Genomic DNA, 27,668 nt, shown 5'->3' with positions numbered 1-27,668 from the left:
CCTATCCAAGACATCTGATAGTCTGATGAGTCTGTTGAGTTCACAGGGATCCCGCCCTTGCTGGGTTTTATACTCTAATCTTGTCTTCTGAGAACAGAGATGTTGCTAAAAATTTCACTCTCGATTTTCAAAGGCTTTCAGTTTAGTTTTAAAGCTTTTCCTGTGTGACTGCAGAATTTGTTTAAATTCCTTTAGAGGGAAACTAGACTGTGTTAGGCCCAGGTCTTTTTCTTTTCTTTATTTTTTTCATGAGTCAGGGAGAGAGAGACAGAAGAGAGAACCCTAAGAGAGTGACTATCCCCAACAGGATCTTGGTGACCCTATCTGTGCATGACCTTCAGCCAGCCTCTTATTATGGGCATGCATATGCTTGGATCCGCTCAAACCGGTCTCTGGATTTGAACCGGGAACCTTCCCATGTGGGATTGCCTTACAGACTTGTATCTTACTGCTGAGCCACTGGTCCCTAGGGTGCTTTAAATTTTCAGTTTATACAGGTTTGACTGTATCATTTTGTTTGGGCATTTTCAGGTTTCAGCTCCTCGAATAGTATATCAACACCTTAGTTTTTGATGTTTAGCAATTAGTAGTTCATATGTGGTTTGTATGAATTTTTATTTGATTTGATTGATTGTGTCACCTAATAAGAATAAATATATCCTTTCTTTGGGGGGAGGGAGGATTTGCCATAGAGTGCTTGCACTCACCAGAGACAGAGACAAGAGAGGGAAAGTAAGAAATCAGCCCCCAGTGGGGATGGCTATGCTGGAGTTCCTTTTCCTCCATTTGCCTCTTGGGTTTGGGGATCAAGCATACACGCATGCTCAGCATGATTTTCAAACCTCCATGTCCAGGACTCGAACCGTGTTCAGCCATGTGGGAATCCAATGTCTTAATCACTACACCAACTGCTGACTCAACTTCTATTTTTATTGATATGTGTGTGTGTGTATATATATATATATATATATATATATATATGTATTTTTATTTTTGAGAGGTTTTTGCTATAGGGTGCATGCGCTCATCAGACAGACAGAGACAGAGAGACAGAAAGTGAGAAATCACCCCCTAGGGGGGATGGCCACACCTCAATCCCTTTTGCATTCTCCTCCCGGGATCTCGAGCACGCACGCACACGCGCCTGACGTGAGTTTTAAGCCACTGGGTCCGGGATGCGAACTGCGGTTGACTACGTGGGAGTCCAGCGACATAGCCATTAGGCTAACTGCTGGTCCCTATTTTTATTGATATTTAAAGACATGATTTTGCTTTGTTGCTCAGGCTAGCCTTGGGCGCCCGATCCTCCTGCCTCATCCTCACCAAGTAACTGGGGTTATAGGTGTACAGCATTGCACCCAGCCTTTAGGTTGGGTCAGGAATTGAACACACACATTCTATGTAGTCACAGACCACAGCATTTTAGCAGCTTGCACCACTATGGCTGGGCCTGAATAAATATATTTTCAATCGAGGAAATTGCCTTCTATATTTCTATTAACCTGTGTGTGCCCATCCACAGCAAATAGCTAAGAGTGAAATGGCTGCAGCAAAACTAAAACTGACATAGAACTTTGGAAAAAATCCTGTAATCGTAGAGGCCACCTTATTATTGCAGTTTGTTATTATGTTAAGTAGAGTTAAAAGAGGATTAATTACTAAATAAATTAACCATTCGAGAATTGACTGTTTCATTGGGAGAGCAGAGAATGGTGGAGAATAGAATAGAGTGGCCAAATTATTTTGCATGTAGTTTTCATCTGCTAACCTGGAGAATGGCATGCTCAGATTAAAGTCACAGTTTTGCTTAACTGAAGAGGGTGTGATGAAGTACAACCGAAGATTGTTTAGAACTCATTCCTTAAGAATGCTGCTCTGCTGGCTCTGTTCATTCCAACAGCAATAAACTCTGCATTATATTCTCTGGGTTGATTAACATTTGGAATTATTTGGACAGGCTTAGTGTTAGGGTACTTTGTTTCATTGTATTTAACGTTGAAACTCTGACATTGATTCTCTGTGTGACATTCACATTAATTTTGGAAGCAATGTGTAGTTTAATGATATGAAAGTTGCTAAAACTTGGGTACAGATTTTAAATGCTGTCTGATGAAAACTACAGTGTCTTCATGAAATATAAAGTCTAGTACTAAAAGATAATATTTTTAAAAAATCACTTGTTGAGGCCAGCAGATGGCTTTGCTAGACTCCCACATGGTGACCATGATTCGAGTCTGGACCCAATGACTTGAAGATCACTCCAGGCGTATGTGCATGCATGCACAAGATCCAGGGAGAATGGAAGAGAAGGGATTGTGCTGTGGCCATCGCCTTTGGGGGGTGATTTTTCACTTTCAGCACACACACATCCTAAGGCAAAAACCTCTTTAAAACAAAAAAAAGGCTGGCTCTGTAGCCTGCTTAAGGGGATTGGGATCCCCGATGATCAACCACAGTTCAAATCCTGGCCCTGAAGGCTTGAAAAAATAAGCCAGGTGCATATGTATTCAGAGGGTACATGTCTCGACAGAAAGAGAGAAAGTCCCCCCCCATAACCCCGCCCTGCCCCTAGTCTTACAGGGAATGGTCATGTCACAATCCCTTCATCTCTACCTCCTTTTGGGATTTTTGAGCTTGCATGCACACGGGACTGGTTTGTTTTTCAGTCTGCTGCGTCTGAGACTTCTCTCCAACCATGTGACTCGCCATGTGAATCTGGCTGCCCCAACCACCAGGCCATGGAGCTGGCCCTAAAAGATATATTAATGATGGAGAAAAGTGAGCAAAGAACATGAACAGTTCATTTCATCAAAGAAAATTATACAAGGGCCAATTAATATCTATAAATTAACCTTCTTAGGGAAACGCACATTAAAACTATATATGTGTGTGTGTGAGTATATTTATACATATATACATATATATATATATATATACACATACACACACACACACACACACACATAAATAATATGGGTTCTTTGCTTGTCAGATAGGCAAAAAATAAAGTTAATGTTGTTTCTAAAGTTGTGAGGAAGTAGATTCTCTCATATGTTACCAGTGGGAATGTAAGTAGAAACAACTTTTTGTCAGGCCAGTTGGTAGTATATTTAAAAAATTTTAAATGCACATATCCTTTGACATTCTGTTTCTAGGAATTTTGTGAATGATCTTCTATTCTCATTCTGCTATCAAAACATTATATTTTCATTAGTATTATTTCTAAATATTTATAATATTGTAAAATACTTATTCTATTTAAACATTTTTTTTTTATAGTCTCTTATTTGCCTTTCTATTTTGGCTAACAGGGGGACCTTTAAAAAACTAGATAGACATTTCAGTTTATGTATTCAAGTTTCATTTCCTTCTTGAGCTTTCCTGCAGCTTGTAAGCTTAGATAACCTTCACCTCTTTAGAAGTTTCACTAATAATTTGTCTTCTTCATTTTCCTGTGTGTCTTTAAAAACTTTAATTCTTTAAGATACCGGCAGTTAATCTTGGAGGTATCAGTTTGCTAATTCCAATAATTTTTTTAAAGAGGTTTTTGCCTTATGGTGCATGGGCTTGCTGGAGAGAGAAAGAGACAGAGACAGTGAGAGGGAAAGTGAGAAATCACCCTTGAGGGGAGGATAGCCCTGCCACAATTCCTTCTCTTCCATTCTCCTCCCAGGAGAAATACTCACAAACACGTGCCTGGCATCATTTTCAAGCCACTGGGTTTGGGACTTGACTGTGGTCAACCGTGTGGTAGTCCAGCCCCATAATTCGAACAATTTTATTGAAATTGAGTTTTTTTGAAAATTCTTTTTCCTCTTTCCTCTATTATTGAATTATTTGTATATCACCATTAGGATTCAGTTTTGGCTCATTCTGTCCTGTGGTGATTTGGCAGGTTTGCTCGTAAGTTCACAATATTTTAATTAGATTGCAGAAAATGCAAATTGAGAAAATTAATTTGTTAAAAAATCCTTAATATTTGGGCTGGCAGGTGGTGTGATGGTTAAGCCGCTGGACTCCCACATGGCCAACTGTGGTTCAAGTCCCAGACTTGGTGGCATGCTTTCTCACTTTCCTTCTCTCTCTCTAGTCAAATTAAAAATAATAAATAAATAAATTGATTTCTTAAAATTTGTTTAAAAATGCTTAATATTAGGGCCAGTAGGTGATGTAGTGGTTAAGACACCGGACTCCCATGTGGCTGACCGCAGTTCCAGTCCCAGACCCAACAGCTTGAAACTCACACCAGGTGCATATTTCTGGAGGAGAAGGAATTGTAATGTGGCCATCCCCCCACGGAGTGATTTTTTGCTTCTCTCTGTCTCTGTCTGTATCTCTGGTGAGTACACATGCCCTATAGCAAAAAAAAAAAAAAATCTCTAAAAATAGAAAATTCTTAATATTGCTGATGAAATATGGAATTATTTTATTGAGTTTCAAGAAGTCTTGTAGGGGGACCAGCAGTTGGTATAGTGGCTATGTTGCTGGACTCCCATGTAGTCAACCACAGTTCGAGTCCCGGATGTAGTGGCTTAAATTCAGGCTGGGCGCATGTGCATGCGTGCCCAAGATCCCGAGAAGAGAAGGGATTGCAGCATGGCCATCCCCCCGGAGGGTGATTTCTTGCTTTCTCTCTCTCTGTCTTTCTGGCAAGTACACACGCCCTGTAGCAAAAACCTCTCAAAAAAAAAAAAAAAAGTTTTGTAGGGTTTTCTTGTGTGTCATTTGCAGTAAACTTGTAAACTTTTGAATATTTACCATTTTTATAATATTTAATTTTTTCATACTACATCACGATACATATATGCCACATAATTTTTTTCACTATAATAGTTCCTAGGTGTTTTCACATATGGATCCTATATAGTGTGTGAAATCTCTTTTTATGTTTTCTAACTTGTTCAGGTATTGTAAGAATTTCATAGACTTGGGGTGAGCAGGTGGTATGGTGATTAAGAGTGCTGGACTTCCACATGACCGACTGTGATTCCAGTTCCAGATCTAGTGGCTTGCTTTCTCACTTTCTCTCTTGTCAAATTAAAATAAATAAAGTTAAGTAAAAATAAATTTTTTTAAAGAATTACTTTATTTCACATGAGTTTTGCTAGAGAAAGACAGAAAGTATGAGAGTGGGAGAGCTAGAAAGCAAGTTGCCAGGTCTGAGATTTGAACCATGGTAGCCCATGTGGGAATTCTATCTCCTTAACCACCATGCCACTCACTGGCCCTAGAAATAATTCTTTGAAAAAAAAAAGTTCCATAGACTTCATGCATGAGTGGGCTCTAGAAAGCTTATGGAAGGAATGTATTATGAAAAACAATGCATGGATTTCATATTTTTTGCCCCAAAATAAACTGTCTTGTTATAATCTTAAAGTATTTCATTCCATTTGTTATTATTATTTTAATTTGATTAGAGAGAGACAGAGAGAGAGAAAGGAAAAGCAAGAAAGCAAGCCTCCAGGCCCAGGACTCAAACCATGGTCAGCCGTGTGGGAATCCAGCGCCTAACCACCACACCACTTAGCAGCCCCATCTATCTTGTTAAAATATAAACAGGGTATAGTTTGAGGCACTAAACTAGGCATAAGTTTGAAAAAAAAAAAAAAAGCCCCTACCAGAGCAACATGAATTCTGCTAAAATTGGAGCAAGAGCAGTCATCACATTTATGGTGATACTTGGGTGGAAGAATAGTGAAGTAGTGAAATAGTGCAATCAACAGTTAATAAGTTAGCCTGCCAGTTTCATGGATGTTGGCTGAAGGCATGAGACCACTTAGGATTTTCAGTTTTAAAAGTTGAAAGAACAAGTTATGGACTCGTAGACAGATAACTTTATTCATAGAATATCCTCAGAATAGCCTTCATGTTCACGTGGGCTACTTTCGCCCCTCAGGTCACCTGGGGAACAATGTTCCAGTTGAGAAACCTGAGCTTAGGGACCCCAGATCTCATTATGGATGTCAAATAATCCTACTGGACTGTCGATGTGAAGTGAGCCATACTTATTGTACTGGGTAGTGGACAGACTTGCCCTCTGCTCTGGAAGATGTCATCTTCCACTTGTGAGGATGTTCAGTATACAAACATTGTTGAACAGAGTCCTGTAGCAAATGCCCCTCTTACAGAAATGTGAGACACCAGCATGTATATCTTCCTTGGTAAAGTGTCAAAACATTTTTGTCCAGTTTGTGAGTGTTTTGTTTTTTTAATCTTGAGTTTTGAGAGTTTCTTATGTATTCTGATATGGATATATCAGCCTTTTGTCAAACACGTGATTTACAAGTAGTTTCTCTATAGCTTACAAGTCTGTTGCTTATCTTTTCATTTCATAACAGTTTCATTTGCAGAGTCAAAGTTTTTTGTTTTTGCTACCAAGTTTGGGTTGTGATTCCAGTGTCAGTTCATTTTGCAAAGCATTTTCAATACTATTTCCATCTATTTCATGCATGCACCAATCTGAAAACTGCATTGTGGTCTCTCTGTTAGTTCAGTTTTAAAATCTTTGATCCTGAGTAGCATCAGATCCATGTATGCACAGCCTAGGGATGAGCCCAAAAGTTTACTTTCTCTGCAGCAATTTTTTTCCATATTTTTTGTTTCCTGGGGGCTCATGTTTTTTTTCCTCTGACCAGAAAATGGTGGATTTAGCTACTCCATTCTCCTGTGTACTTCCACTACTGTCTGTACAATTGGGGCCAAGAAGTGGAAGGATAGAGAGTGAGAAAAATCAATAGTTCTCAGAGTTTGGCTCCTGCAGTCTCTCATTTCAGCCACTGCTACAGATACACCACATGATTGGCTGGACATTGTGCCTTGGGAGAAGAAGGAAGGAGTGAAATGGAGGGCGCTCCTTAGTTCCTGAATGTTAGCAGTTCCCTTTCTTATGCTCTGAACCAGAGCAAGAGGAGCTCTTTCTGTGTCCCATGCCCGTTTCTGGGTTGGCTTTGTGCTGTTAGAGTGGAAAAATACTAAACTCACCATGGGTTTGATCGTCTTCTCCAATTCTCCTTCCTTTTGCATATAAGAATCTTTAAGGGCCAGCCCTGTGGCCTAATGGTTAGGGGAGCTAAATCCCACATGGATAACTCTGTGGTTCAAATCCCAGCCCCTGGAGGCTTGAAAAATGTGCCAAAAAGTGTGCATGCACATGTCCAAAATCTGGACAGGATGGAGACACAGAGTAGAGATGGTGCTTCCTCTCTCTCTCTCTCCCTCCCTCCCTCCCTTCCTCTTTCTCTCTCCCTCCCTCCCTTCCTCTTTCTTTCCGCTCCCTCCCTTCCTCTCTTTCTCTCCCTCCCTCCCTCTCTCCTCCTCTCCCTTTCTCCCTCCCTGTCTCTTTTTTCTGGTGAGTGCATATACCCTCTGGCAAATTAAAAAAAAAAATCCCTCCAAAGTAGTGCTCAATGTGTACTCTCTAGGTTTTATAACTGAACTGAATCTGTGAAGTCTCTCTCCTCTACAAATGCAACCATTGATATCTATGCTAAATTTTTTCTTTGTTTTTATTTTATGCTTGGCTTCTTTCTAGGGGTCACCCCTGTGTCCATGTACGTATCTCAATGTTCAGCCAAAGATTATTGTTTGTTCAGACAAAGATTGACACCTCTAGTCAGTAAGGCTTCCGTGCTTACCAGCAACCTGTATGTACACAGGAGAGACGTGACAGTGCCCTGCAAACAGTAAGAGCTGGGGTTGAAGTATGAGTGCCATCCTTGGCTCATGCATCAGTCCATCAGCAAAGCCTGGGAAGTTGTCCATCTTTGTTAAGGGGCTTCAAAAAGTTCACAGAAAAGTGGGATTAAAGTACAAGTTTGTTTTGGTACAAAAACACTTTAAAATTCACAGAAGATTTTTTTCTTAATGTGCATTTTTCTGTGAACTTTTTGAAGACCCCCCCCTTTGCATAGTTGCTTTAGGAGAAGATTACTTATTTTTAAAATTTATTTAATTTTGAGGCTCAGGAGGTGTCATTGTGGTTAAAGGCGCTGGATTCCCACATGGCCTACCCCAGTTTGAGTCGTAGACTTGGTGGCTTGCTTTCTCTCTTAACCTTTCTCTCTCTCTCTCTGTGTCCCAGGCCTATTTCTTGCTGGTCAAATTAAAGAAATAATAACACATGGAATTAAATAAATAAATACTTCTTTTAAATTTTTTATTTTAATTTTATGTATTATTAATATTATTATTATTATTTTAAAAGTGCTGTGGGACACGTGCACTCACTGGGGGGCAGGGGATTGAGAGAGCAAACCACAGGTCTGGGATTCAAACCAGTCAGCCATGTGGGAGTCTAGCGCCTTAACCACCACGCCACCTGTTGGCCCCTGGAGATTTATTGTCCCCCTCATGTTATGCCAGAAGATAGAACTTCATCTCTCAAGTTTTCTGTTTTAAAATAGAGACCTTATTATGGTTTCCCCTTTATAGGAGCTTTCAGTGGTGCTCAGTGGAGACTCTCTAGCCTAGAGTTTTAAAAAGCCATCATAATTTAATTTCACACCTGACTTCTTCAGTTTACCTCCTGTTGTTACCACATCATTCATGTTCTACATTTGCTTTCCTGTTTCTGTGCTTTTTTTTTTTTTTTTTTTTGAGAGATTTTTGCTATAGGGCATGTGCGCTCGCCAGACAGAGACAGACAGAAAGTGAGAAATCACCCCCCAGGGGGGATGGTCACGCCGCAATCCCTTCTCCTCCATTCTCCTCTCGGGATCTTGGGCATGCATGCACACATGCCCGGCATGAGTTTTAAGCCACTGGGTCTGGGACGCGAACCGCGGTCGACTATGTGGGAGTCCAGTGACATAGCCATTATGCTAACTGCTGGTTCCCATGTTTCTGTACTTTTTGTGAAAGATGTTCTTTCTGTCCAGAATTTTCTCCTTCATGTCATTTTTCTAAGATGCGTTAAGGTTCAACTCAAGGTACGTTAAGGTCTTCTACAAATCCCTTGTGGTCTCTCCATACTCCTTAATGTAGAATTACTACACTGGCTTCCTTACAGTTCCATAGCATTTTCTATATTTATGCATTTTTCAGTCTCCCTGTGGTTTTTTTTTTTTTTTTGGTTATGAACTTCATGAGGGTAAGGACATATTCTGTTAGCTGTATCAGCAATATCATCTAGCTCAATTCTATACACACATTTGGCTCTTAGTAAATATTTGAGTTGAATTAATGGTAGGATTCCCCCAATATAGGACTTAATTAAAAAAAATTTTTTTAGAGAGGTTTTTTTTTTTTTTGCTATAGGGTATGTGCGCTTACCAGAAAGACAGAGACAGAGAGAAAGAAAGCAAGAAATCACTCCCCAGGAGGATGGCCATGCCGCAATCCCTTCTCCTCCATTCTCTCAGGATCTTGGGCATGCACACACACATGCCCGGCATTAGTTTAAGCTGCCGGGTCCAGGACTTGAACCGCGGTTGACTACATGGGAGCCCAGCGACAAAGCCATTACGCCAACTGCTGGTCCCAATATAGGGCTTAATTTTGTCTCCACATTTAAGTTTCTTGAATACATGCTGCAGAGTGCCACTTTTTATCTCCTCTTTGGCAGTTGATATGTTTATATGAAAAAGAATTAAATCCAGGTGGCTTAAATTTGAATGAAGATTCTTGGGTAGCAGTTTGCCATACAATTGTGATACTACAGATAAGTTTGATATAGTAGTCAAATAAAGTTAGGGAACAACTTTGCAAAAAATTCAAATTGTTTTGCTGATAATAAAATCATAACTAGAAGATGTTTTGGTTTCTTACTCAACTCAAGACACTTTTTAAATTGTTTTTCCTTATTATCCATACAACTTTTTTTTAAAAAAAATTTTATTTAACTTTATTATTATTTTTTTAAATTTGACCGGAGAGGGACAGAGAGAGAGAAAGAAAGTGAGAAAGCAAGCCACCAGGACGGGGCCTCAAATACCGGTCCGCCATGTGGGAGTCCAGCACCCTTAACTACCACACCACCTGCCAGCCCCTATCCATACAACTTTCTAACTTTGTAACCTACATAAATCCTCAGATTTATGTAGAATTTTTTTTTTAAAAGAGTTATTTTTATTTAACTTTATTTATTTATTTTAATTTGACCAGAGAGGGACAGAGCAAGAGAGAGAGAGGGAAAGTGAAAAAGCAAGCTGTCAGGTCCAGTACTCAAACTGTGTTCAGCCATGTGGGAGTCCAGGACCCTTAACCAACCACGCCACCTGCCAGCCCCAGATTTATGTCAAATCTTAAAGGGAAGCTTACTATCCAAATGGAGGCTGAATATAAAATAGTCCTGCCTATGCAATCTTGAACACATAATGAGCACCTTAGCATGGTGCTAAATTCTCTGGGGAGTATAAAGCAGCTGCTCAAGCTGCTTCTAATCTGAGTGTGAAGAGGATAAACATAGAAACAATTCTAACAAAGAGATATAACTGATTCTTGTGTAAGCAGTGTTGTGAAAATTTGAGGCTCAAAGTTAATTCTGCTTGGGAGGGAGCTCACGGAAAGCTTCATTGAAAAGATGACCCTTAGAATGATCTTTTTTTTTTTTTTTGAGAGTTTTTTTTGCTATAGGGCGCGTGTGCTCGCCAGACAGAGACATAGAGACAGAAAGCAAGAAATCACTCCTCAGAGGGGATGGACACGCTGCAATCACTTCTCCATTCTCCTCTCGGGATCTTGGGCATGAACGCACACGCACCCGGCGTGAGTTTTAAGCCACCGGGTCCGGGATGCGAACCATGGTCGGCTATGTGGGAGTCCAGCGACATAACCATTACGCTAACTGCTGGTTCCCACCCTTAGAATGATCTTTGAAAAGAGAATCATTGGGGCTGGAAGGTGGCATGGTGGTTAAGGGCGCTGGACTCCCACAAGGCCGACCGAGGTTTGAATCCCAGACCTGGCGACTTGCTTTCTCACTTTCCCTCTCTCTCTTGCTCTCTCGTTCTCTCTCACTCTCTTCTTCTTCAAATTAAAATAAATAAAAGAATAAATGAATGAATGAATAAATGAATAAATAAAGTTAAATAAAATAATTCTTAAAAAGGAAAGGGAATCATCTTTGAAAAAGCAGAAGAAAGGTCTAAGAAAAAGTTCTAGGCTATGAACATGTATGAGTTTTTTGGGAATGGTGATATGACTGAAATTTGTGCTCCTGGACGTGAGTCCGGACAGGCAGATTGGAGACAATGTGGCACAAATATTTTAGACTTTTATCTGGTTTTGAATCCCTTCTCTTTCTTTTTATTAGTAGAGTTTATACTTTTGAGAATTTCTTTGACTCTCAGTTTTCTCACCTACTAAAATGGGAATATCAACTTTGGTTTTTGAAAGAATTTAATAATTGTGTTAAGTACCTGTCTCAGTATTGGGCATGTGGTGAGTGGTGACAGATTGTAGGCTCTGTTCATTTTCCCCAGATTGCAGGGCCAGCAGGTAGCATGGTGGTTAAGGTCACTGGACTCCCACATGGCCAACCATGGTTTGAGTCCTAGACCTGGAGGCTTGCTTTCCTGCTTTCCCTCTCTCCCTCTCTTTCTCTCTGGAAATAATAAAATGATAATAAATAAAGTTGAATTATTTTATTTAACTTTGTTTATTTAATTTGACCAGAGAGGGACAGAGTGAGAGAAAAGGAAAGTGAGACAGCAAGCCGCCAGATCTGGGACTCAAACCACAGTCAGCTATGTGGGCGTCCAGTGCCCTTACCCACTGTGCCACTTGCCGGCCCCAATAAAATAATTCTTTTTTTTTTTTTTTTTTTTTTTGGAGAGATTTTCACTGTAGGGCGCGAGCGCTCGCCAGACAGACAGAGAGAGACATAGAGACAGAAAGCGAGAAATCACCCCCCAGGGGGGATGGTCATGCCGCAATCCCTTCTCCTCCATTCTCCTCTCGGGATCTTGGGCACGCACGCACACGCGCCCGGCGTGAGTTTTAAGCCACCGGGTCCGGGACACGAACTGCGGTCGACTACGTGGGAGTCCAGCAACATAGCCATTACGCTAACTGCTGGTTCCTCAATAAAATAATTCTTTAAAACAATTTTTTTGCCTAGAATACTGAGGGCCCTGCATGCCATATGAAGGAGTAAATTCTATCCTAATGGTTTTTTTTTTAGAATTATTTAATTTAATTAAATTAATTAATTTATTTATTTGACCAGAGCGAGACAGTGAAATCACCCCATGGAGGGATGACCACACTGCAGACCCTTTTCCTCTGTTCTCCTTTTGGGATTTTGGGCATGCACTCACAAGTACCTGATGTGAGTTTCAAGCTATCAAATCCAGGACTCGAACTGTAGTTGACTATGTGGTGACCCATGCCATCTGCTAGCCCAGGAAAATATTATTTTAGGTCACTTTTGTATTATTGAAATGAAATTGTCTTTCTGAGCTGAGTAACATATTGTGGATTATTTTAAGAGGATTGTGCTTCGTTCCTGAGGATGAAAATGTAGAACTTTTTTGGTAGCAACTAAGAAAGATCTATTTTTTTTTTAAGTGAAAATGCAGTATTTGTTGTGGAAAAATAAACAAACAAAAAAAACCCACATGAAATTTATAGCCTTAACTGTTTTTCAGTGTATAGTAGTGCAACAGATCTCTAGAACTTTTTCATCTGGCAAAACTGAAACTCTGTACCCATTTAACTCTCTACTCCTTTTTGCCCCCAATTCCAGCTCCTGGTGACCACCTTTCTACTTTGTGTTTCTAAAGTCTAACTACTTCAGATACTTCATATAAGTGGAATCATGCAGTATTTGCCTTTTTGTGGTTGGTTTACTTAGCATAAATTCCTCCATGTTGTATCTTATGACAAGATTACCATTTTCATAAAACTGAATAATCTGTTGTATGCATATGCCACATTTTTATTTATCCATTCATTCATTGATGGACATTTGGGTTGTGTCCACCTCTTGATTATTGTGAATAATGCTGCAGTGAGCATGTTGTACAAATATCTCTTTTTGAGATTTTGTTTTTCAATTATTTGGGATATATGTCCCCAAAAGTAGGATTGCTGAGTCATATGATAGCTCTATTTTTGGTCTTTTGAGGAATGGCCATACTGCTTTCCATAGCAGCTGCACCATTTTACATTCCTATCAACATTTCTTCCTTTCTTTCCCTGTTTTCTTCTTTTCCTCACTTAAAACTTGAAGATCACAGGCCCAGTCACTTTTCTGTTAATTGCTGTGTAGTTAGTAGAATGATAATTCACTTTCAACACTTTCTGGTTTGTTCCTTGGTTAGCAGGAAGAAGATGAGCCTTAAGTCCGAACGTCGAGGAATTCATGTGGATCAATCTGAGCTCCTATGCAAGAAAGGCTGCGGTTACTATGGCAACCCCGCTTGGCAGGGTTTCTGCTCCAAGTGCTGGAGAGAAGAGTACCAGAAAGCCAGGCAGAAGCAGATTCAAGAGGATTGGGAACTGGCAGAGCGGTAAAGGGACTTAAATAGGGGTGGTTTATGCATAGGTCTGTCATTTTTCAAATACATTTTTCTCTTCCATTTGAGCAGTCCCCTTAATAGAGAAAAGATTTTTTTTCTTCTCAGTCAACATTTAATAAATAGCTTTGAGTGATTTTTTTTCATTTTGTGTTTGCCTTCTGATTATTTTGTGTTTGGGGTGTGTTAGTCTTCATTCTCTAATTCAGACAATAAGTTCTCTGAAGTAGAAGAATGGAGGTAAGCATACTTTATGCCGAAGATTAAATGAGGTTCTATATATGATGTACCTAGCACAGGACTTGGCACATAGATCTCATCAAGCTTCATTTCCCTCATTCTTTTATTATTTCCAGCGTGGCATTTAGCACAGTGATGAACACATAGCAGCAGAAACTGTTGCTTTGTATACATAGTCCTTGCACTATGGAATTTTAACTTTTCCTTTAAAATGTGGTTTCTTAGTCAAAGGTAGTTTGTATTATTCAGAAATATGATTATGATAAAAATTTAAAAATGGAATGACTGGTGAGCATAGGGATTAATAAAATGCCATAATAACGTTAATCTTTTGTCAAAGCATCCTGGAAACTTTCAAACTGTCTCAAAAGAAAAATAAACCAAATCATGATAACTTTTGCTAAGTTTTGGTATTCGAACAATTAATACTTGCTAAGTAATTGCTTTGCAAGCATCTGTGGTGAACTCAGAATTATAAAGCACACTCACTGCTTTCAATAAGTCTGGTCAGTCACAGAAAATACACACACAGAGCATTAATGACTTCCTCAGGCTTCTTGCTGCACTTCCTACTGATACTCTCAGTAACTAATGCTATTTCACAAAGAAAATAGAAGCTACTGTGCATGAATCTCCTCAGCTTTATGACCTCTTCAAACAAAACATACTAATGCCTTTATGTTAACTTAATTTCTGTCTCAAAGAAAGATGTGTCTCTATTCTGTCGTAAGACTTAACATCTCCATCTGTGATTTTTGTTGCTGTTTTTTACTGTTTCCTATTGAGACCTTGCTTGAGATTTCCTACAGCTGTTATTTCTCACATTGAACAGGCATCAGAATGATCTGGAAAACTTAGAGAATCAGTTGCTGGACCTTACTCTCAGAGTCTCTGATTTTTGTACCATGAGATGAGACCAGAGTGTTTGCATTTCTAACAAGTTTCCAGGTGATGCAAATGTTGTTATCTGGGGAATCACACTTTGAGAACCGTTATTCTATAGATAGTGCTTGAGATTTATTATAGTACTTCACATGCAGCTGATCCAAAGCCGAATTTATTGCTTTTATTTACTCTTCTCCCCATTGCCAATATTTTCCTCCTAGCTGTTCTCCTATATCAATTAATGGCATTGCTATTTATCTCATTAGATTAAAAAAAAACTTTGGAGTCATTGTTAGTTTCTTCTTCACATCTCTTATTACCTAAAACTACTTGAGCAGGTTCTACTTTTTGTAGCTCAGAAAAGGTTTTGAATGTTACCTTTATTCCCATTTTCCAGGTCCTTATTTTATTTCACTTAAAACTTTGTAATACACTTTTTTTTTTTTGAGAGGTTTTTGCTATAGGGCACGTGCACTTGAAAGACAGAGAGAGACAGAGAGACAGAAAGCGAAAAATCACCCCCCAGGGTGGATGGCCACGCCGCAATCCCTTCTCCTCCATTCTCCTCTTGGGATCTTGGGCACACACGCACATGTGCCCAGCGTGAGTTTAAGCCACTGGGTCCGAGACTCGAACCATGGTCGACTACATGGGAGTCCCGCGACATAGCCATTACGCTAACTGCTATTCCCCAATACACTCTTAATTACTGTCCTCGTCTCTAGTCTCTCTACCTCTCAAGCTGTTCACATGGTTACCTAAATTATCTTTCTAAAGTACATATCTTTAATGATAACTTTTTGGATTTACAATGTTTCTTGGTTCCCTGCCACCTGATGAAATCCAGAATAATAGCAAGCTTAGCAGTCAAGGCTCCTGACCATCTAGTGTTTCTTGTATATCCAGTGTCATAATTCATCTCACCATCTCAGTGTTCTGACTACTGGACTTGGCCTAAAACAAACCACATGTTTTCACGTTTTTAATTTTCTCTCTTTGGAATGTCCTTTTACTTAGTGGAATCATAGTCATCCTTTAAGATCAGGCCCAAATATCACCATGTAAAACCTCAGATTCTGTAGCAGATTTAGTTGTTCTTTTCTGTGTTCTCATAGCATATTACTTTTACTCTGTACTATAGGAACCATCCCATTATATGGTAATTACTTACTTATCTCTTTCTCTGTTCCAAACTTGAGCTTATCAGGGAAAAGAACTGAACTTTATTTCTTTCATTATAAAACAAGCGTGATTACTGAATGAACATGATCTATGGAGAATGTCTCTCTCTGGAACTGTGTAGGATTTTCACACACTAGCTGTCCACCAGAGACCTTAGAACTATAATGACTGGTAGGTGGTATGAAAGTTAAGGCACTAAACTCCCACATGGCCAACCAAGGTTCTTGTCCTGGACCTGGCAGCTTGCTTTCTCACTTTCTCTCTCTGTGTGTCTCTCTCTGGTCAAATTGAAAAATGAAAATAACAAAATTTTTAAAAAGAAGAACTATTTAGTAAATTTAACCTCTCATTCTATAATTTTTATATCCTCCCCAGTTAATAATCTTTAGATACAGGACCAGCAGTTAGCGTAATGGCTATGTCACTGGGCTCCCACGTAGTCGACCACGGTTCGAGTCCCGGACCCGGTGGCTTAAACTCACGCCAGGTGCTTATGCATACGTGCCCAAGATCCCGAGAGGAGACTGGAGGAGAAGGGATTGCAGTGTGGCCATCCCCCCGGGGGGTGATTTCTCACTTCCTGTCTCTCTGTCTCTCTCTGTCTGGCGAGTGCATGCGCCCTATAGCAAAAAATCCTCCCCATCCTTAAATAATAATCTTTAGATACAAGAAAAACTTGGAGAACGTCGAGATTATTATTTTTTTGGAGAGGTTTTTGTTATAGGGCGCATGCACTCAACGACAGAGCGAGACAGAGATACAGAAAGCGAGAAATCACCCCCCAGGGGGGATGGCCACACCGCAATCCCTTCTCCTCCATTCTCCTCTAGGGATCTTGGGCACATACGCACATGTGCCTGGCATAAGTTTAAGCCACTGGTTCCGGGACTCGAACAGCAGTCAGCTACATGGGAGTCCAGCAACATAGCCATTACACTAACTGCTGGTCCCTTCCATGAACTTTTTGAAGAACCCTTCATACATACATATATATTAATATAACTGATGAATAGTAAAACCATTTGATTATTTACTTATTCAGAAAATATTTAGATTTTCAGTAACTATTATCTATAGTTAGTTAAAGGAAATTAAAACTATAGATGAGTTCACTGTATTTTATAGACAGGATTTAAAAATACCAATGTATGATACTCAACTTTTTCATGCGGTCGACTACGTGGGAGTCCAGAAACATAGCCATTACGCTAACTGCTGGTCCCCCCATAGTATTCTTTTAAAGAATTATTTTTTTATTTAACTTTATTTATTATTATTATTATTTTCCAGTTTGATCAGAGAGAGACTGGGAGAGAGCGAGAGGGAAAGTGATAAAGCAAGCCACTAGATCCAGAACTCAAACTGCGGTTGGCCACATAGGAATCTAGTGCCTTTAACTACCACATCACCTGCCAACCCAGAGAATGTTGAGATTATTCTTAATCCTCTCTTGAATTACAGACTTCAGCGGGAAGAGGAAGAGGCCTTTGCCAGCAGTCAAAGCAGCCAAGGGGCCCAATCTCTTACATTTTCCAAGTTCGAAGAAAAGAAAACCAATGAGAAGACCCGCAAGGTTACCACTGTGAAGAAATTCTTCAGTGCTTCTTCCCGAGTTGGATCAAAAAAGGGTAATTTTTTAAATTATTTTTTTCTTCTGTGTTTGAATGAGGTGCAGAGTAGCAGCTTCTCCATCAGAGAAGCTGTGTCCACCCAATCCTTGCTTTTCTATACTTGTGTGTCTTTCTGTGCTTGTTATTACGTCTATTTCTAATCCATAGCCTTCCCCACTCAGAAAAACGTGTTCATGCCAAGCTGGTCCCGGCACATGTTGCATGTAGACCCAATTTTCTAATTTCTGTGAGCTTTTAGAGAATACCAAGCCAGATTTGTGATTGAAATTTTGAGAGTCATTATATGTGAAGCAAACTCTTTTTTGGTTTGAGGACATTGTGTTTTAGAGCTTGTTAACTTTATTATAGGAAGAATAAAGAGAATTGAAATAGAATTTTATTGATAAAATTCATTCCCATCTAAATCGCTTTCTGGATTTTTCTTTTCTTTTTTCTTTTGGATACTGGTTTGTTCTATTCATATTATCCTCATTTTTCATAGTTTATCAGAAATGCTGTCTCCAAGCTTGAAAGGCAGTTGAGAGAGGTTTTCTCTCTGAACTTATTTGAGAAACAGCTTGCGACTTGGGGAAATATAGAGAGAACACATAGGAAAACACTCACTTTGGACTTTTGGGGGATGAAAATAACCCATAGTAGGTATTTTCTAGTGCATGGATTTTTATGCAGAAAACCTTGTTCTACTTTTTTTTTTTTTTTTTTTTTTTTTTTTTTTTAGTTTGCTATAGGGGGTTATACTTGCCAGAAAAAGAGAGAGGGAAAGTGAAAAATCACCCCCAAGGGGTAGATGAGCACACTGCAAATTCATTCTTCTTTGAGATTTTGGGCATGCCCAGTGTATTCTCAAGCCTGTGGGTCTGAGACTTGAACTGCACAATTTACTATATGTGATTCAGCTACCTTAACTGTTATGCCACCGGCTAGCCCCATCTTAATTCCTAAGATACCATATATAACCAGCAAGAGGATCATCACAAAAGTCAAAATTGTTCCTGCAATGAACATGTGAACTATTGGGTCATTGGAAAAATCATGATGTGTTTTTCTATGTAAAATGCGTCATGACTTTTCCAGCGACCCAGTAATTGAAGTAGCCTAGCATGAAATAAGGAAGAATGTTGTTAGGGCTCAGTCTTTATGGTGGGACTCAGAATTATGCAGTGAATTTGAAATGGTGAGAGAAACTGGAATCCAACACTGATAACATCAGAAGAGCTATTGTCTAGGAGGCCCTCTCTTGCCTTCCAGTCCTTACCCTAATCATGATAAGGCTTTAGTCTACCTAAAGGCAGAAGAAGAAGAATAATATCATCCTTTATATCCTTGCTGGTCTTTTAGATTTAGTGACTTTTGCTCTTTGTTTCATTGAAAGGCTTGAAACTCATTTGAGAGAGGAGAGGGATTTTTAGTGACCATTGTTTTATTGAAAGGTATACCAAAATCAGCACTTCTCTTAATAAATTAACACCTGTAGGACCAGCTTTATAACACAGCAATTAAGAGTTGTACAGTGGGAGCTGGATCCTTTATGGCTGACTGTGGTTTGAATCCTAGTCCATCAGTTTTAAAAACACATACCAGACACATGTGTGCATGCACAAAATCGTGGTGATATGGAGAAATGGAGGAAAAAGGGATTGTGGCATACGAGAGCCTCTTATGGGAGGTATCCTCCCTTCTCTCTCTCTCTCTCTCTCTCTCTCTCACACACATACATTTATCCCCTGGCAAAAAGAAAGAGAGAGAGAGAAATACACACCTTTAAATAATTTTGTTCACACTATTAATTTGAAGTTGTTTCTTGGTTGGCTGACAATTTTGTCTCTATTAAGAAGAGGTTCAAGTACTTGCCAGAGATTAAATAAGAAAGTACCTGGCTCGTGATTTTATTTATTTAGTAATTATTTTATTTAACTTTATTTATTTATTTTAATTTGACCAGAGAGGGTCAGAGTGAGAGAGAGAAAGTGAGAAAGCTAGCCACAAGGTCCAGGGCTCGAACCATGGTCGGCGCCCTTAACCACCTTGCCTGTGTGTGTGTGTGTAAAATGAGATTTCATTAAAAAAAAAAACAAAAAACTTTACAAGGGACCAGCAATTAGCGTAATGGCTATGTCGTTGGACTCCCACGTAGTCGACCGTGGTTCGCATCCTGGACGCGGGGGTTTAAAACTCACACCAGGTGCGTGTGCGTGCATGCCCAAGATCCTAAGAGGAGAATGGAGGAGAAGGGATTGCGGCGTGGCCATCCCCCCTGGGGGGTGATTTCTCGCTTTCTGTCTCTCTCTGTCTGTCTGGCAAGCACACGCCGTATAGCAAAAACCTCTCAAAAAAAAAAAAAAACTTTACATACATAATAGATAAGCACATTCTCTCATGTTCCTTGGTGGCTTTAAGAAATCATGTCCTAAAAGCCCTTGTACAATGTGGATTATGTTATGAAGGTTTCACAATCTAGTGCTGAGCTCATACTTTAAAAAGAAACAGTTCCAAGTGATTTTTACTGTAAAAACTTGTATGCAATATAGTTTCTGCTTTTTCTTATTCTTCTTTAATTTTGCCAGAGAGTACATGTGCTTACCAGAGAAAGAGCAAGTGTGAGAAAGTACCCCGTCATGGAGCATTGTCACACTGTAATCCCTTTTCCTCCACTCTTACCCCTTCGGGATTTTGGGCATGCATGTACACACACCTGGTGAATTTCTCAAGCTGCAAGGTCTAGGACTCGAATCATGCCATGCGAGGTCCAGCCACTTTAACCACCATGCCATGGGTTGGCCTTATATTTTTTCTTTTTCTTTTTTTTAAAAAAATATTTCTTGTGTTTTTTGTTTTTCCTCTTAATTTTTTTCTTTTTGGAGATGTTTTTGTAATAGGGCATGTGCAACTCACCAGAGAGACAGAGAGGCAGAAACCGAGAAATCATCCCCCAGGGGATGGCCAAGCCACAGTCCTGTTTCCTCCATTCTCCTCTCGGGATCTTGGGCACGCATGTGCACACACCTGGAGTGAGTTTAAGCCACCGGGTCTGGGACTCGAACCACATTCAACTACGTGGAAGTCCAGCGACATAACAATGACACTAACTACAGGTCCCCCTCTTAACTTTCTGAATGTTAGATTTGTACTTTAGATATTTTTCTCTTTATCTTTATCTGTAGAAAGTGTCTATTGGTAAAGACCTAAAAGTATTTAACAAATTCATGTGAGAAAAGAGGATCCCATGGATCTTTGTGTTACAGATTACTTGTGTAATGGCCAAATGAATTGTGTATTACAACTCTTTCTTTTGCCGTTGTATATGGATAAGATTAGAGTATATACAGGGACCCGCAGAGAGTGTAATGGTTACATTACTGGACTCGCACACGTAATCCACTGCGATTCAAGTCCCAGACCTGGTGGCTTAAAACTCACATTGGGCGCGTGCACATTCATGCCCAAAATCCAAACAGGAGAATGAAGGAGAAGGGATTATGGTGTGGCCAATCCCCCAGGGGTAATTTCTAAAACTCTGTTGCTCTCTGTGTTTCTCACGAGTACACATGCTGTATAACCAAAAAAAATCTCTTTTCAAAAAAAAGATTAGCCTATATACCAAGTACAGTTGTAGTTTATTGAATGTTGGACCAGCCAGTTATTATTATTTTTTGGTGGTTAAGATGACTGCATCCCACAGTTGCAACTGCATGGTTTGAATCCTGGACCTGGTGGCATCAAAAACAAAGTAGGAATGTGTGTGCACACATGCCCAAAATCCTGAAGGGAGAGATGGAGAAGGAATTGTGATGTGCTCATCTCCCATGGAAAGTGCTTCCTCACTTTCCTTCTCTGGGGATAGACCATGGCATTGAGACCCTGTCGGGGGGTACTCTCTTGCTCTTCTCTCTCAGAAGAAATAAATAAATGAACTTGGAGCTTAATATATACCGAGTGTCCGCACTCTCTGACTGAAACTAATTGACTAAAGGATATAGAAACACAGTATATAGATGTAAATACCAAATATAGTGTGTGTGAAAGAGGAAGGTCTGAGGAAGGACATTTAGAAGAAAAATAGGGGAGGCAAAGCATTAATGACACAAAGAAATGTATTATCTGTTGAAAATATTTTGTAGTTTTATCAACTGTACTAGGGAGAAATGTTCACCTGTTGAAATAAACATTTTGGTTTTCTGTTTCTTTTGGAGAGGTTTTTGCTACAGAGTGCGTGCACTCGCCAGAAAGAGAGAGACAGAGAGACAGAAGGTGAGAAATCACCCCCCAGGAGGGATGGCCACGCTGCAATCCCTTCTCCTCCATTCTCCTTGGGATCTTGGGCACACATACACTCATGCCTGGTGTGAGTTTAAGCCACCAGGTTCGAGAGTCAAACCAGTCGACTACATGGGAGTTCAGTGACATAGCCATTACGCTAACTGCTGGTCCCAAAATATCAATTTTGTAAGACAAATAATAATGTGATTGAATGTATAAAAGATGATGAAATTTAAAAAAAGGGGAAAAAATAGGAAAAAAAGAAATTACTGAGAAAGGTTAATTTTGATATATTTAAAAGATACCTATATTTTTCTTTTTAATTATCTTTCTTTTTCTGTATAAAAGAAAATTACGGGACCAGTTGGTGGCGTAGTGATTAAGGTGCTGGACTCCCACATGGCTGACCACGGTTTGAGTCCTGGATCCAGTGACTTGAAACTCACACTGGGCACATGTGTATGCATGCATGCCCAAAAACTCCTGAGAGAAGATGGAGAAAGGATTGTGGTGTGGCTGCCTCCCTGGGGTGTTTGGTTTTTCACTTTCTCTCTGTCTCTCTGGCGAGCAGACATATCCTATAGCAGAAAATTTCTCATGAGACCAGCAGAGGGTATAATGGAGAGTCTTCATGTAAACAAGTTAGCTTTTGCCATTTGGGTAGGTAAAATGGGATTTGTAGAGTTTAACATTTTATAAGTCATCTGACATTTTTGTGTTCCTTCTGATTGTTATTTTATTTGTTGATCAGTTTTATATACTCAGACAATCATTGAAAAAGTTGCCCAAGACAGTAGTGCTATTTTGGTATTAATTAAAATATGTAGACCAAAATAAATATTTTGGCTAAGAAATACTAATGAGCAACTGGTATTTGAATAGGAATATCTTTTAGATCATGTAGTGTCAACTGCTTGTCCTTCTTATGTGTCAAACAGATTTAGCTTACTTTAAGGTAAGTTGTCCAAATGTTTAAACATAAAATGGTTTAAATTCGAGTTTAGCTTTGATTAAATATAATTTAAATATCCTTGAGTTAGATACTTAAAATGATTCCATGCACGGATTGTCTGTATAATGAAACTTACTATGTTTGATTTTCCCCAGCAGAAATCCAGGAAGCGAAAGCTCCCAGTCCTTCCATAAACCGGCAAACCAGCATTGAAACAGATCGAGTGTCTAAAGAGTTCATAGAATTTCTCAAGACCTTCCACAAGACAGGCCAAGAAATCTATAAACAGACCAAGATGTTTTTGGAAGGAATGTATTACAAAAGGGTAGGTTGAGAATAACAACTCAGAAACATGGAGTTTTGGTTTCAGGAAAGGTCTTAGAGATAGTATAATGCAATCTTGTCCTTTTATACCTGAGAAAGTCAAGATCCGCAGATGTTAAATTACTTAGCTAAGAAAAGCCTCTAAACCAAGTTAAAACCTGACTCCCAGGCTAGTACTTTTCCACTGTATCTCAAGGTATTTGAATTGTCTTGGTATTGAAATTCTGATATCTAGGCCACTTGAATTTTGTACTTCAATAATGAATAAGTCTTAATAACTTGGGACCTTGTAAATTGTGTAAATGGCCATAGAGCTTTAACTCTGTGTAACAATAGCAGTGGCAATAATTTTTCTGTTGTTTCCTTTGTTTTTATATTTTGACTTTTTCTTCATTGAGTTAGAGAACGAAGGATAGAATGTAGACATTAAAAGGAACTTAGCAACATCTAGTTTCAGTCCCTTTATTTTATAGATAAGGCAGTTGAGAGCCAAAAAAGACAAGTGACTTGCCAAGGTTATATATTAGATTTTGCAAATGTCAGAACTAGAAGTTAAGATTTTCACACCTGTATCTTTAACCTATAATTTTTTAAAGAGGTTTTTGCTATAGGGCATATGTGCTTGCCAGAAAGACAGAGAGAGACAGAGAGATAGAAAGAGAGAAATCACCCCCCAGGGGGGATGGCCATGCTGCAATCCCTTCTCCTCCCTTCTCCTCTCAGAATCTTGGGCACGCACGCACACACGCCCAATGCTAGTTTAACCCACCAGGTCCGGGACTCGAACTGCAGTCAACTACATGAGAGTCCAGCGACATAGCCATTATGCTAACTGCTGGTCCCTAACCTATAATTTTTAACCCATAATTTCAGTTGTAGTACTTCATAGGACTGCTTATAAAGGAATTTATTTTGTAAATAGGGATTAATTCTGTCATACTGTGTTCTAGCCATTAAAGTAAAAATTAACTCTATGAGTCCCTTGTATGAAGTAAGGAAGTCTTAAAAGGGAAACAGAGATTAGAAAAACAGCAAGGTGTTTCACTGCTTACTTGTATTGCTGTAGTCAGACATTGCTAAACTAAAAAGCAGTGGACTTCTGTTAAAAAATTCTTAACATATCGGATTAAGTTCGAAAAGGAGAAAAGACTCTTGCTCTTTAGGAGTATAATTATACTGCATAAATAAACAGTCCTTGTTACCTTTAGGTGTTTGTGAGAAAGTTGTGATTGTCACAGGAGGGCAAGCAGGCTATCATTAATTTTTTGAGTTAGAAGCAATAATAGACTTCCTTAAAATGCAAAAATTTAGAATTATGTGACAGGTTTTTTTTAAATAATTATTTATTTAATTTATTTATTATTATTCAGTTTGACAAGAGAGAGACAGAGACAGAGAAAGCAAGCCACCACATCCAGGACTTGATTCGTAGTTGGCAGTGTGGAAGTCCAGCACCTTAACCACTATGGTACTGGCCAGTTCCAATATAGCTTCCTTTTTTTTTTTCTTTTTTTGGAGAGGTTTTTGCTACAGAGCGCGTGCACTCGCCAGGCAGACAGAGAAAGACAGAGAGATAGAAAGTGAGAAATCACCCCCCCAGAGGGGATGTCCATGCCGCAATCCCTTCTCCATTCTCCTCTCGGGATGTTGGGCATGCATGCACATGTGGCCAGCGTGAGTTTAAGCCACTGGGGCTGGGACTTGAACTATGATGTTTCAAGCCACCAGGTCCAGGACTCAAACTGTGCAGTCTGCATGTGGGGTCTAGCTCCCTCAACCTTTGTGCCACTTGCTGGCCCAATACCCACATTTTAAAAATCCTTCCCTTGCTAAATGTTAATTAATCCCTCAGATGTACTTTTTTCTGTTCTTAAAGTTTTGCCTGACTTGTTTTATAGAAGGGTTAGTCCTTTACTTCCTCAAAATACAAATGACTTATTAATCTGTTGGATGTTGTATTAAAGCTTTAAAAAAAAACTTTTAAAAAAGTTTACTTAATAAGGGGGAGAGAAGGTCCTTGACAAGGTCTTCATGCCATATTCCTCCCCCTAGCCCTGCAGCTAGCAGAATTATGGGAGTGCCCTACGTTCAGATAGACCTGAGACGTGATTCCAGACTTTTCTCATCTGGTCAAGGTGTAGCATCCCTATTGCCTGTGCTACCACCACAGCTGGGCCTGAAAAGTAACTACTAAAGGGACCAGCAGTTAGCATAATGGCTATGTTGCTGGACTCCCACATAGTTGACCGCGGTTCGAGTCCTGGACTTGGTGGCTTAAACTCACGCCAGGCGCGTGTGCATGCGTGCCCAAGATCCCGAGAGGAGAATGGAGAAGGGATTGCGGCATGGCCATCCCCCCTGGGGGGTGATTTCTCGCTTTCTGTCTCTCTGTCTCTCTCTGTTTTCCTGGCGAGCGCACGTGCCCTATAGCAAAAAAAAAAAAAAAAGTAACAAACTAATTTTCTAAATTTCTCATTTCAGTTTTTAAAACAAGCTCCCTTTATTAGATAAAGCTCATTTTTCTTACTAAGGAATCAGTTAAGCACAACATAAGATCTTTTTCTGGTTTTGTTCTTTTCCCAGTCATTTTATAAAAATCTAGCATAGAGGAACCAGCAGTTGGCATAATGGCTATGTTGCTGGACTCCCATGTAGTCAACCACGGTTCGAGTCCCGGACCAGGTGGCTTAAACTCATGCCGGGTGCTGGTGTATGTGTTCCCAAGATCCCAAGAGGAGAGTGAAGGAGAAGGATTTGCAGTGTGGCCATCCCCCCTGGGGGTTGATTTCTCACTTTGTATCTCTCTGTCTCTCTCTTTTTGGTGAGCCTACGTGTCCTATAGCAAACCTCTTTAAAAAAAAAATCTAGCATTGATTATGTTATATAGGCTTAAAGTACATTTCAGTATTATTATTCATAATAAACGTTTTTCTATATCCAAATGAGAAAAATATATTATAGTTTAAGTTTTAAAATTTTAGTTTAATTATAAATTAAGATGCATCTAGCTCTTTATTCACCTCTTTTTCTCTGAATAAATAAAAAGGTAAGTGCCCTCCTAGACCTTAAAATGACTTCATTATTCTTTATGTTTTTACAAGTAGTCGTTTGTCCTGCTATGTAACTACTATTAGGAGAACAGATATATGTGTTCAAAACAAAGAAACTTTAACTGGTAAAATAGGCTTTAGCTATGATGAGAAAATCAGAGGGGAAAAAGTTAAGTCAGGACCCAATTTTTTTAAAGAGAGATTTTTGCTATAGGGCATGAGCACTCACCAGACAGACAGAGAAACAGAAGCAATAAATCACTCTCCAGGGAGGATAGCCACATCGCAATCCCTCGTCCTCCATTCTCCTCTTGGGATCATGGGCACACATGCACACATGCCCGATGTGAGGTTTAAGTTACCAGGTCCGGGACTCGAACTGTGATCCACTATGTGGGAGTACAGTAACATAACCACTACACCATCTGCTGGTCCCAGGACCCAATTTTAAATTAAAAGCAGCAAGAATGAGAACTGAGGCAAGAACAGTGGGAAAACATCTAAGATGTTAGAAACTATGAGTCCTGTAAGTCATAAGAAACAAAAGTAGATAACAGAGTGAGTTGATAACTATGTTGAAGGTGATGAATGAATAAAAATCGTGTCTAGAAGAATACAGTGATATGTGAGAGAAAACTTAAAACCATACTTGGGAGCAGCCATGGCAGCTCAGTGTGTGAGGCTGGTGTGAAGCAGTCTCTGGGCTTTGGTGGCAGTTCTCAGGCCTGACCCTCAGTTGTGCATGGTACAAAACAAAAGAACAACAGCCAGAACTTGGAAGAGGGCACAGCTCAAATGAAACAGAAGGCAGACACTCCCTCTATAGACAAGGTACTTATGGAAGAGGTCAAATTAGAGCAGCTAAAAGAGATTGGAAAAATAAACGCAAGCTTTGGCAGATACTGAGAACTTTCAGCAATGAAGCTATTGATAAAAATTTGTAGGGGAAGCCAATTTATATGGTATTCAGGGCTTCTGCAAAGATTTATTAGCGTTTGCAGACATTTGGAGAAGGCATTCCAGTATGTTCCAAAAGAAGAAATTAAAGACAATAACCTTCTCCTCCAGGAAGTACAACTTACTCACACTGAACCCTGTCAGAACCACGTTCCACTCTTGGGAGCTTGCAGCCTGTTTGAGGGAAGAGACAGACACAGTGGTTCTAGTTAACAAGGTGGGGTACAAGCTTCCTGGGTGCCACTAAGACTTGCCCTGGTTGGGTGGTAAAGGAAGCTTAGTGGCCTTTTAAAGGATTTTGTTTTGTTATCATTGCTGGAGGGCATATGCACTCACCAGGGAGAAACAGAGAAGGAGAAAGCACCCCCTAATGGGATATGATCACACCACAGTTCATTCTTCATTTCTCCAGCCAATCAGGATTTGGGGTACATGCACATATTTCCCCATTATGTTTTTCGAGCCACAGGGCTGGGGTTCCAACCACAGCTAGCCATGTAAAATATGGTTCCTTTAACAACTTGGCTCTGGAGTGGCCCTCCGGTTTTTTTGAATCGCTTATTGTTAGGTCATAGAGTAAGTCATGATGCGTTTTTCTGTGCAAAAATGCATCATGACTTTCCTGTTGACCTAATACAACTCATGCAAGGCTGCTTCAACTATTCTCATTTATGAATGCTTTTTTTTTTAAATTTAAGTTTGTTTGTTTGTTTATTTGTAATTTGATCAGAGA

At 39.6% G+C, this 27,668-nt stretch overlaps 1 protein-coding gene across 7 annotated transcripts in view; it reads left to right on the top strand.

Annotated features, from left to right (window-relative positions):
* RABGEF1 (RAB guanine nucleotide exchange factor 1) overlaps window positions 1-27,668 on the top strand; it is a 60,147-nt gene that overhangs the window by 7,895 nt on the left and 24,584 nt on the right. For 3 of the 7 annotated variants that reach the window (XM_006155017.3, XM_006155018.3, XM_014590323.2), the window contains exons 2-4: window positions 13,263-13,451; window positions 17,226-17,392; window positions 22,760-22,929. In XM_006155017.3, the coding sequence (XP_006155079.1) occupies window positions 13,273-13,451; window positions 17,226-17,392; window positions 22,760-22,929 (516 nt within the window). In that variant the 5' untranslated portion in view covers window positions 13,263-13,272. The remainder of the gene's footprint in view (window positions 1-13,262; window positions 13,452-17,225; window positions 17,393-22,759; window positions 22,930-27,668) is intronic. The other 4 variants (XM_006155020.3, XM_006155019.3, XM_014590324.2 and 1 more) reach the window with 2 other exon arrangements.

Source organism: Tupaia chinensis, unplaced genomic scaffold (assembly GCF_000334495.1).
Source record: "Tupaia chinensis unplaced genomic scaffold, TupChi_1.0 Scaffold000429_1, whole genome shotgun sequence".
NCBI classification, from domain to species: domain Eukaryota; kingdom Metazoa; phylum Chordata; class Mammalia; order Scandentia; family Tupaiidae; genus Tupaia; species Tupaia belangeri.
This window is presented reverse-complemented; position numbering and strand designations above follow the sequence as displayed.